The sequence below is a fragment of the Syngnathus typhle genome, linkage group LG1 (assembly GCF_033458585.1).
Source record: "Syngnathus typhle isolate RoL2023-S1 ecotype Sweden linkage group LG1, RoL_Styp_1.0, whole genome shotgun sequence".
NCBI classification, from domain to species: Eukaryota; Metazoa; Chordata; class Actinopteri; order Syngnathiformes; family Syngnathidae; genus Syngnathus; species Syngnathus typhle.
The window spans coordinates 13,210,545-13,222,893 of record NC_083738.1 but is presented as its reverse complement, the minus strand read 5'-3'; the positions used below and the strand labels follow the sequence as shown (position 1 = coordinate 13,222,893).

Here is a 12,349-nt window from a genome sequence, read left to right as displayed (position 1 = left end):
TACGGTAATTCGGGTCACGAGGTGTTGCCGGTGAATGTCCCCCGTGTTTGCAAATGAACCAAATGAGCGACGCCAGGTGAAAGCGGGACAGATGCCTTTATTCCATTCTTGGAACAGAAGCAGTTACAAGTGTTTTGACATCGTCAGCAACGAGCAGGTTTGACTCTTTAAAAATACCCCGCCTATTTGTTGGACTATTTCTTTCACTGAGTTTTATAAACTGTGAGTATATGCATTGTTGAGTTCTGATCGCTTGGTGTCACTGCTTGTGAGGCAAGTTTTGCTGTAGCGCGTCAGCGGTTTGGTTTACTGCGCTTGCGCGTGAGTGTGCGCTTGCACTTCGAGGCGTTTTTTCACCTCGTTGCCAGTTCGCATCGTCAATATTAGGTGTTTGGTTTTTGCCTTTTGCTTCATCCCCAATTTATCCTATTGTTTCTTACGCATGGACTCTCATTTGGGCTAATAACCGGTCCAGTATGTCTCGACGATTACGCGCGCCATGGACGCAGCGCTTGCTGGTTGTCATCTTTTGTTTGGATTTCACGTTTATTTTCACTACGGCGCAGCTGCGGTACTCTATTCCCGAGGAAGGAATGGATAACGCCATTGTTGGAAATGTTGCAAAAGATTTGGGGTTGGATTTGAGCGGACTAAACGCTCGAGGATTCCGGGTCGTTTCTGGTACCACCGAGCCTCTGTTTATACTAACAAACAACGGCATGTTACGGGTGAAGAGGAAAATAGACAGAGAGGAGGTTTGTGAGCGAATCAGCCCGTGTGTTGTCAACATTAAGATCGTTGTGGAAAACCCATTAGAGGTCCATTACGTCGCCATTGAGATTTTGGACGTAAATGACCACACCCCCACCTTCCCCAACAATCAGACGCGTTTGGAGATATCGGAATCTGCTTTGCCTGGTGCGCGGTTTCAGCTGCAGAGCGCCCACGACCCAGACAGCGACGCGTATTCGGTTCACTCGTACAAAATCAGTCAAAATGAACATTTTCGTTTGGAGGTTAAAGACCGAGGGGAAGACGGGAAAATCCCGGTTTTGTATTTGCATAAGGCGCTGGACAGAGAAAGTGCTGGGAGTCATAAACTGCTGCTGACAGCACTCGATGGTGGTAAACCCGCGAAATCAGGAAGCACGGAGATTTTAATTAATGTCTTAGATGTAAATGACAACATGCCAGTTTTTACATCAGAGTCATATTCTGCAGTGCTAAGGGAAAATGCGCCAATCGGCTCAACCATTTTGCAAGTAAACGCAACAGATTTAGATGACGGTCTCAATGGCGAGGTAGTGTACTCTTTTGGTAATAATGTTAATAGCAAATTACGCAAAGTTTTTGATGTTGATACAATTACTGGAGAAATTACAGTTAAAGGTCCAATAGATTTTGAAGCAAAAGACAAGTATGAAATAGATATTAAAGCATCTGATCAAGGACCAGTCCCCCTAGAAACAGAGAAAAGTGTCATAATAACTATTGTGGATTTAAATGATAACAGACCTGAAATTGAAGTAACTTCATTTTCAAGTGCTATTGCAGAGGACTCCAAACCTGGGACCACTGTCGCATTGATAAGTGTGAATGATAAGGACTCAGGTGTCAATGGAAAGGTCACGTGTCATGTTATGGGTAACATACCTTTCATGCTAACACCCTCTTTACAAGATAATATGTTCTCGCTCATCACCAAATCTCATATGGATCGAGAACATCAGTCCAAGTATGATGTCACAATAGTTGCAAAGGATGCCGGCGAGCCACCGCTCTCCTCACACAAAACAATAAGTGTGACTGTATCAGATGTAAATGACAACAGTCCAAAGTTTTCAAGCAATCTCTATACTTTCTACATCAACGAGAACAACGTTGCAGGAGCCTTTTTGTTTTCAGTCAGTGCTCATGATAGTGATGAGGGTGATAATGCTGTCATATCGTTTGACATTGTGAGAAATGGGGATGAACACAAAACAATGACATCTTTTCTAAGCATTAACTCTGAAAATGGACAGATTTCAGCACTGAAAAGTTTTGACTTTGAGACGCTGAAAGCTTTCCAGTTCCAAGTGGTGGCCAGGGATGGTGGGAGCCCCCCACTGAGCAGCAACGTGACAGTGAAGGTGTTCATTCTGGATCAAAACGACAACGCTCCAGTCATCCTGTATCCAGTCAGCTCCAACGGTTCAGCCCAAGGTGTGGAGGAGATTCCCCGCAACATCAAAGCGGGAGACTTGGTGACCAAAGTCCGAGCCTACGACGCCGACATCGGCTATAATGGCTGGTTGCTGTTTTCGCTGCAGCGAGTCAGCGACCACAGTCTGTTTTCTTTGGACCGCTACACGGGCCAGATCAGAACACTTCGCTCCTTGACGGAGACGGACGAGGCCGAGCATTGCCTGCTCATCCTGGTCAAAGACAACGGCAATGTGTCTCTCTCGGCGACGGCTACTGTGACTGTCAAACTCGTGGAGCCCAAAGAGGCTTTTGCGGCTTCCGACGTGAAAAGCGCGGCCACGGTGGACGAGGAGGACAATGTGACTTTTTACCTGATGATCACTTTGGGCTCAGTGTCGCTCCTTTTTGTCATCAGCATCATTGTGCTGATCGCCATGCAGTGCTCCAAATCCACCGAGTACACTTCTAAATATCTGCAAGAAACCAATTATGATGGCACACTGTGTCACAGCATCCAGTACAGATCGGGAGACAAACGCTACATGTTAGTTGGACCCCGAATGAGTATCGGCTCCACCATAGTCCCGGGCAGCCACGCCAACACTCTGGTGCTCCCTGACAGGAGACACGCTTCCGGGGAGGTAAGACATGGTAACTCAGCAGTTAAGTTCCATATGGGTGTGTGCGCTTGAGATATTCTGTGTTCACTACGATTGATGTTTGAAACTTGTCAAACATCCAAGCAATGGTGTATGTTTGACCACTGGATACAGAAAAGTCGCTGTCTGTGGTCCTGAAGCATTATAAGTTGTAGCTTCCCAATGTGCAAACTGAATATGCTTCTCAGAAATATGCTGAGGAGCAAAAAATGAATTATGTTGATGTCCTCTTTTGTGATGCATGGGCCTCATATGTCCCTTATGAGTGTAAAAGCGGTTCAGTATTCATTCCTCATGTTGGATGGTTTACTGGCACATTTAGGTCATTAAGGGCTCTTGTGGGCCTCAAAGAGACTCTTCTAGCTTCTGATGTCCAGCAAAAGTGAAAATGAAAAGCAAGAATAATGGATAAAAAATACTGGATTGTTTTGTGTAAGAGATGTTTTTCATAGACACCTGCCTCTATGACTAAAACATCTTATTTATTGTGACACATTTGTCAAATGAATTACAGGAGTTGGTTGTGCTGTTGATTTTGAAACGTAATGAAGCAGCAGGGAAAGTTTCACCTTCTTTTTCGTTTATCGACAGGTTCTGTGTGCTTTTACTAGTGTTTGTAAGCATGCCTAATGTGAATGCAGTTGAGCTGATTCAATGAAGCATGAATGTCTGAAAGTAAAGCGAGAAGCGAGAGAGCGCCTGCAGCTGGCGTGCCGTGACTCACAAGTCACCCGGAGTCAATCGGAGATTGTTCATTTGAACATCGGCTTTAATGTTCATTCGTTACAATTATATTTCTTTCTTTCACACTATGTTTCTGCCTTTTGGACTTTTGATTTGTGTAACACTTTATGAAACGTAATAGTACAATGACCATGTTTGCGTTTTTGTATCTGCCTAAATAGGTCATGGTTTATCACATGTGCAATCTGCATGCTCTGCTTTTGGACTCACTCTGTGTGGAATATTGTGTGTTGCCCATAGCAACGCGCACGGAAATCCACCTATCGGAAGAGACTAGCAAACGATCAACAGTCTTAGCAACAGCAGAGGAATACGGCAAGGGAGGGAGGGGGTAGAGACGAGCAGCCGGCACTGTAGGATGGAGCATGAGGAGAAAGGAGAAGGAGGAGGGGAGGGGGATGGGTGGTGGAAGCCTCCATAGGCGACTCGCAATATTTCATGAAAATGTGTCTGTTTCAATCGAACGTGAACATGTCAATAAATTGTCCGCCTTAGAATTAAGCAGCAGATGGTGCAAATAAATAAACAAAAGCAAAGGCAGTGATGCTTGAGCTCATGATTAGCTATGTTATGGTATCGAGGTTATCATTTCTAGCTAAGAAGTAGGTCAGTCTTTAAATTCCTATGCCACAAAAAACTAAGCCTGAAATATTTACCCATTGCTATGAATCTAAGTTGTCTCAATTTAGATCTTCGAGCAGAAGCGTCTCACTGAGCGTCTTTGTGTTGGAGGAAGGGTGGCGGAAGATTAATCCACTATTGTGACATTACTGCAGGCAGAAGGTTTTCTGCAGTTCTTTTGACCAACTTCCCTTTACTTGTTGTGTTCATGATGCATATGTTCCTCGTGTGTGCATTCCGCAGTGGCTGCAGCAGCACTACTAAGCTGTGCCTGGACAGCAAATGCCCCCATGAGATGTCTTGATGCAAATCAAAAGGAATGCAGCAAGCAAGCACGTGATGATGTCAGTGGATCACATTTGTCATTGCGGCTTGTCGTGAAATGGCAACTTTTGCCTCTACTGTGGATACATCACAATTACACCTATTAGCCATAGCAATGACATACACGCGCTACCCATGTGGCAGCAAGTTGTTGACCCTAGTGCTGATGTACACAGTGCACTTCTCTCTTTTGTTCCCAATATCATTCTAAATTCTGATTAGACTGGCATGAGTTCTCGTCGGTCGATTGCAGCTGATTACAAAACAGTCAAGTCAGTACTGTGTTTACATTTGTATCATCCGTGCTGCTTTGTGTAGGGGTGTGGCTGTTTGTGCCAGTGGCTTTGTCTGTCTGCTTGGCTGCCCATGCAAGCACATCTGTGCAATTGTGTTTGCATGCTAACTGTCTGCTCCGACATTATTTCCAGTGCACTGCAATTTGTCTGTTGTCTTTCACAAGTGGTTCTGAGATTCTTCCTCATTAAAAGCGCCTCAGGTGTCACAAGGCGAGCGGATCTGTCAGGTGGCGGATAGATGTATGGAGGCATGCTTTTGATGAAATCCAGACGGTTGGAAAGTGAAAACTGTTAACTGCAATTCCTTCCAGACATTGTTTTATTTGCCTTCTTGGGGTATTTTGCTTCTTCCTACTTTGCTGCTACACCCTCTTCTCCTTCCTCATCCTCCATGTTTCATTCCTCTCCTCCCTCCCCCAGTCTACTCATGCCCTCCTTTTGCCGCTTCTATCTGAATGTCCTTGGCTACCTCTTTCCCTGTATGCCAGCATGTTCTGTCGCCTGGACATGTCCATTCTCTTTACTGAATCTTAAAATTCTATCACATGCTCTAGAGCCGTCTGTGTGTGTCACTGTGCATCATGCCTTTAGGGCCGTGGCTGTGTGATGCTGCATGTGCTGTTGTGTGTCACTGGGGCACATTGTCTCGTATGTGGTTCCAGGATGACCGCACGGCTCCACTCACATTGGGGTCAGCAACAACAGTGATGATAATCTAATTTAAACCCACAGTAGTAGGGTATGACACGAGCACCAACTACTATCTTTAGGTCTTTGACACACACATGCACACACAATCTCTCTCTCACAAACACAGCAGCCATTCACACTGACATTAAGACCTCAATGAAAAGAGTTTGACAATGTGCACCTATGCTTTAGTGCTCACTGCTCCGTAATTAACAGCCATATAGATAAGCTCTCTCTTTCAATGACAATTAGATTTTGCACCTATCTGATTCAGCGTGTTTGTTCTACTATGATGCAGTGCTCTTCCACACCACTGCAAACTATAATGACTCAGAAATGAAATGGAAATGAACAACACTCTGATGGCGTCAATCAAAAGCGAGCAATAATGTCTTTGCAAAGGCAGAATTTGAGTTCTTTCATTGGATCTCAAAATAAAGGTGCATCTCAATGAACTGGCATGCCATTGAAAAGTTTATATTTATTTCAGCGGATTACGTCAGGATGTGACGATTAACATTGACAATGAATGCCATGATAATGACCTTTGACCTTGATGGTCGCCAACTGTATACAGTTGATGTTGCCCAGGATGCTCTGGGCTCATGTGTACTTTTTGTGATGCTACAGAATTACCTCTGTCGTAATATTTGGTTATAGTTTTCTCTAGTTATCTAGTCACTGCACACTTTGGTTTCGGTGGAAGGCTGAGTTGATGGATGGGTGCATGAGTAGATGGCTATATATAGTGCAATTGCATGATGTTTTTTCTCCCTACTGTCCCTGTGCGTTACTAAGGCAAAGTGGGAGTCAGTAGGCCAAAGCGTGTGAAGTGTGGGTGGGCAGCACTTACAGCTCTAGGCCAAGGCTCCCTGCCACATCTCATTTTGCTTCTATCATTTGTGCTACATGACAAGGCTGGTTTATAGCGATGTGTGGCTTTCATGCAGGTTGGCTCCACGCTTGTCACAAATTTGGGTCAAAGCTCATTCCTCCATATACTATAGATACACCTATAGGACACTTTATGCAATATCAGCATTTATCTGTGCCGTTTCTTTGAACATATGCATCATTTTGTGTCTTAGAACTGGGCTTTTTATGAGGAAATTTAAATGAGCGTGTCTGACCCTTTCACCCCTCCGCTACTCCAGTAGTTATATAAGCCCTCACTTTCATTGTGTCGCACTTCATTGACTCTGTGGGAGAGGGCTATAATTTCAACCTTGCCACTCACACTGCACACTCATTCAAAACGAGGACACCCTCTAGATGACAAGCTTGCTTTATTTTTAAGTGTATAATATCAACACATTATTTGATGTATGATTACAGTTATTATTAATAGTAGTAATATTAATAGTAGTCCAAACGCAGGTGCTTTTTTTATTTGCCTACTGCTGTTATTCCTGTGCTATCTTTTTTTACTTTCTTTTTTTTTTTTTTTTTGAATTAACAGTTCAGAACAGATGGCCTGCACTGCTCTTGTTTGGCATCAGCATTCATACAGCCACAACATCTGCTGCAGTGCTCAGGTCACTGCTGCATGCCCGGAGGATTGAGGATAGCGTAAGGCTCCCTGCAATTTAGCCTCATAGTGGCAAAGGAGTTGGGCGAAAGAAAGCGCAACTGGCTTTTACATTGTTGCAATCAAGATAGAGAAAACAAGAGGCATGACTTTTGGGGTTGTGAAGTTTGATTTAGTGAAGAGAGGGCAATCTGCGGTCGCCCTTTTGGACAGAGGATGCCGCCTTTCCTAAGAGGATTGCCTTCTTAGCACAGTATCCTTGCACTGCTCACTGTTGGCTATTTGGGCTGGGCAGAGGACCACTATGTCCTCACACTCTTGTGATGAGGACCGTATGTTGTATTTATTTTGAACTGAGCATCAATGGGATCAGACGTCTGTGAGAGGGATTCAGACTCTGACCTCTGCTTGGCACCATATAATGTCCCTTACAGTATTTCCTCCTATTCTGACAGTTTCGCTAATTGAATATGGCTTTATTGCCCTCATGAAAAAGTTTAGCTACACTAAATAACTTTTCCTCTTTCTCGTTTATTATTGCAACAATATCCATTGAGAAAGTGGCAAGTAATAATTCGCTATTTCAATAAACACAATGTAATCTGCACTATGTTCGGAATGCATCGTCTGATTTTATTCGGATGTTATAAGTTCAAGAAGTACTGTGATAAAAATGAGTTGAATGCCACTCCCTGGGCATCTTTGTGTGTGTGTAAACCTGCAGTAAGCAGCTGTGATGAGTCATCTTAGGATGACATGTAGATGTTTATTTATTTATTTTTCAACTCTGTTTATTTTTAGGAAGACCATCTGTCAGGAAAAAACAAAAGCAGGGACGTATTGATTATACCCTTATGATTGTTAAGTAATAAATGTCAAGGACATATTTTGTGGTAATGGCTGGTTGTCACGCATACGTATTTTGCATATTTATGTTTATTTTAGTAATGAAGGTATGTTACATGTATTCCTGCAGTCGTGTGTACAGCGTATGACTAAAACAATGAGCTAGGGTGTGTAAGGCAAATGTTAATGCGCCTGACGCACATCCCTCCCTCTCCTCCCACTCCCACGTCTGTCTTCCAGTGCAGGCTTTGTTCTCGACAGTCGACCCCACTCTTTTCCAGCTCCGTTATACGTCCATTTGGTCTTCACCTCAAACTGGATTATTTTACTCACCCATCCTGCCCATCTATTTATCTACACACTGAGAATAGACTTCTTTCCTCCTCGTCTTGTCGTATAGCTCATTCTCTCACATGTGCCCCCTCCTGTCTGACTGTATGGATGCAAGCAGATGCAAAAGCTTGCTATCACCAAATTCATTTTATTTGTCCTTGTAAGCAGCTCTTTAATATTTTATGTTGCTTAGTCCTGTTGTTTCTAAACAGAGAATTGTCCAATGATGGGACCTCTCGCAAATTTTGCCTCTTAATCCACCATGCCCCCAAATGCTATTTCTAGTCTCAGGCAGCCTCTCGTCTGCACATTGTGCCCTCATTTTAGAGGAAGCTCAACAGCAAATACTGCTGAAAGACTCAGTATTTTTTTCTTTCTCGTATTTTACAAGAGGAAATCCTCTTTTGTTTGTGTATTATATGTCTGACATTAATTATTTCTTAAAACAGGAACTAATCTAAATGCACAAATATAGTATTTTACTAGAATAAACTCATAATATAAAAATGAAGAATATTATTTATTAGCTTGTCCTATCTTCGAACTGAAAGTATGACTTTTTTTGCAGCAATTTTCTTTAGTTTTAGATTTTCTTTGAAATAGACCAATGAGTGATATTTCTTTTTTGTTCTTGATGAACATTACAACTATTCTTCATATTTTCTAATTAATATTCAGTATGCACATCCATAAGAGGAGACCCTTTTAGATCAAGAGTAACAATAAAGATAACAGCAGTAAGCAGCAAGAGGGATGAGACGGAATACATTGTCATATTAATTGGCTCGATGATGCACTTATCATGTCGAATTTAAAGTTCACTGGAGTGCAGCCTACAAAATATAATTGCTTTGTTTTCTTCTGCATCGGCCACAACATTAGGTACCCCTGTACAATAAAATTGCATGGATTACAACAATACATTTGCCAAAGTATCTTTTTTTTCTCTCTTTTTATACAGGGTTAGGGTACAGTCTAACCAACCCTTGGGAGGAAACCAGTTTTGTATTGTGCTCACTAGTTTAGAGGAGACCGTATGGGATACTTGTGCAGTGCAATATATGCATGTAATAATAGTAGTTGTAGTAATGTCAGTATAAACATATTTATTTATCTAAAATACCTTGACTCTTTCAAAATAAATGTCCAAGACTTGAATATGTTGTGGAGGAAAAAAACTGAACTTCACATATTACTGATATTCTTAACTTTTGGTACCAAACTTGTGTTTGAACTCATCCTGTCAGTTCTACTACTAATGTCGATATTCCAGTTTGCCCTACATGGATTAAGGACTCTGTAAAGAGTGTCAAGGGATAATTCTCCCGTTACTCCTCTAATGCGATTAGGTGGAATCATCTTAATCATGCCACGAAGACTAGTTTAAAGAAGGCAGCAGAAAGTGAAACTAAACATGCCACTCACAGAATTTTGTGTCTTGTTGTAATGTTGTGTTTAATGATATTTTCTTATGGGTAGTTTTGTGATAGTATGCACATTCGTTTTAGTTGCATCTAATAAATTGGCATCTAGGAACATTGCCCTGTCGACTCAAGGACTTCTTCATTACTCATGCAAATTCATACTGTGTACAATACACTCATGGGAATCTGCTCTCCTTGTAGCTATTTAAGTTTTCATACTATTGAGACAGGAGGCTGGTAGCTAGTGGCGGATCTAAGAGTTGATGAAAATGAATGTAACACACAGCACAATAGTAACATCACAATATTGTAGTCATATTAGGAAGAAAAGTGGAGCAACCTCACAAAAAACATTCCAGCCTGCACTTCCAACATCAGGCTCTCTACAGGCCAGCACTCTCCTCTATTATTCCGACTCACTCCCTCCATTTTTTTTTTTTTAAAGGAAGTGGGCCAAGCTTGAGCGCATGCAGCAGGTCCGCTCCTCCATTGCTCCTCATCACATGCATGCTATAGTGGTGGGCGAAGACTTACTTCAGCATGACTAATAAGAATGTAAAAATAGACATTACACAACGCTTATACAGGTCTAATGTGTGATTGTATTGAAAATAAATTGCAATGTGTGTCTGTGAGAGAAATGTATATAGAAAATACGTGTGAAAAAAATACAATAAATGGACAGCATATGCTTTGAATGTTATATGAATCCCTTTCTCCTGGTTCCCTTGCTGCAGCACAGTATTGTCGCGTTATTTAATAACTTGCGAGGAGTCTTTTCGCAATCAGTTACACCTCAAGTATATCGCCCCATCTTTCTTTCTCTAATACAGTTCCTTCCCATGCGGCGTTTTCATTTCCTGAAGACACAGTGAATGGGAACCAGACATCAAGGCTGCGAGAGTATCTGTGCCACACGATACACTTTTTTTTCCTCTTCTTCTGAGTGTGACATTGCTAATCTATCAGAAGGCATCAAGCGTTGGCCCAGTCTGAGCGTTTGGAAAGGGAAGAAAAGAGGCGCCCTCTTGTGGCAACAAAAGTAGAACATAATGTCCTCTGTGCGTCAATACTGTCAATTATTTAGCTGGTCATTGCACTCCAAAAGTGGTGGTGTATTCAGTGGTTTCACGATTGAGTTTATGTGTCAGTATTGATCGACTGGTAGGTGTCCCATTTTCCGCCACTCATAACTGGTTGTTCCACACATTCTCTGCCTTTGTCAAACCATTTGATTGACAAATCTAGGTTATCCATGATTGACTATAGAGCCAGATTTACTCTTAATCCTAGAAAAAAAAATGTTACATTCTGGCTGCATCTCTCTTCCCTCTATGTGGATTCACTAAGGATAGGGGAAATATTTACATTGTCTGTATGTGCAGTATATAAAATATATCTTTGATGACAGATAAATATATACAGTTCGACATTATATTCCTTCCCTGTTTCCTGACAAAGAAAGGTCCAAAGGAGGGGCAGGAAGTAGGGAGTGGTGCTAAAGGAGGCTTGCATCTGTGTCGCTATGGAAACAGGAGAGGAGTGAATGAATCAATTATGGTTGCTCCCGGTGGAAACAGAGCTATCGGACGCCGCCTTTGTCGCTACGTGCAATGAACCAATCAGCAAAGTCCAGGGCTGCGACATGGCTTCAACCAAACCAATTGGATGGTGTTTTTTCCCCCTCTACAGTTTAGATTGTATGTCTGTTTTTATGAGCTGAACTGAAAGATGTGTCTGTTGTTGTAAAGTGTGTTGTTGTAAAGTGAATCCATATGTGTAATGCTGTTGTCAAAAAATGTTTGCTAGTTGGAAACTTTGAAAGGCAGTAAATTAAAGCATCCCCTGCACACTTCACATTTCTGAATATACATGATCTTTCACACACACTCAAGCCACATTCACAACTATATTTTGTCAGCACCTGCACTGTTGCCAAAGCTTCACATTAATACACACTTGTCTTTGACACGGAGCAAGCAAAACTACAAAGTGAGAGAAAGCTATTTCTAAACGCTCCTCTCATGAGACATGCTGTCAGGGACACATCCCTATCAACAATAGCCTGCCCGTTGTTTTTACAGTAGAGTAGCTAATTAAGTAATTTGGGGAAATTGTGCCATTGCTTTCCAAATGAGTGAACAATGTGTTTGGGAGTCTATTTCAGTGGCATGTGCGTGTGTATGCGCATGTGCGTGAGCATGCTCCATATTGCCATGTCCTGGCTCATGTTTTTGCTGGATGCTCCCCTGTCCTATTTTTCCAACCAATGGAGGGAGAGCAGATTGAAATTGGAAAATAAATGATTGAGGTGGATTATTTTCAGCTTCTTCATTATATTGTATTGTAGCTTGTGTAGCTTTTTATGTGCAGATGGTCGAGCTGTCTTGCAAGCATGTCTGTGACGTTATCAACATCCACCTAAAAAAAGAATGTTAAATATTGTATAACCCCCCTCTCCACACGCACACGCACGCACACACACACACACGCACACACACACACACACACACACACACACACACACACACACATTGATTCTGAACAATCCAAAGGCTATTCTTTTTCTTCCCCCAATTCACATTTTTATTTTCCTTCCCATTATGTCACCCTTAATCACACCCTATGATTCTCAATGTAAACATCTTGGCTTCTGCTTTATATGTTTTTCTTGTCTCATGAATGCACATTTGGGCG

The 12,349-nt window shown here is 42.1% G+C and overlaps 2 protein-coding genes across 2 annotated transcripts in view; both read left to right on the top strand.

Annotated features, from left to right (window-relative positions):
• Positions 1–12,349, top strand: part of LOC133150543 (protocadherin alpha-C2-like) — a 102,540-nt gene that overhangs the window by 14,482 nt on the left and 75,709 nt on the right. The gene's annotated exons all lie outside the window — the stretch shown is intronic.
• On the top strand, positions 454–2,879 carry LOC133162380 (protocadherin alpha-8-like). The gene has a single exon (XM_061291535.1). It carries the CDS (start codon positions 477–479, stop codon positions 2,877–2,879), a length of 2,403 nt encoding a protein of 800 aa, XP_061147519.1. The 5' UTR covers positions 454–476.

Excerpts from the sequence above, each read along its gene's own strand:
- LOC133162380 (XM_061291535.1), top strand. The coding sequence starts at position 477 with ATGTCTCGACGATTACGCGCGCCATGGACGCAGCGCTTGCTGGTTGTC.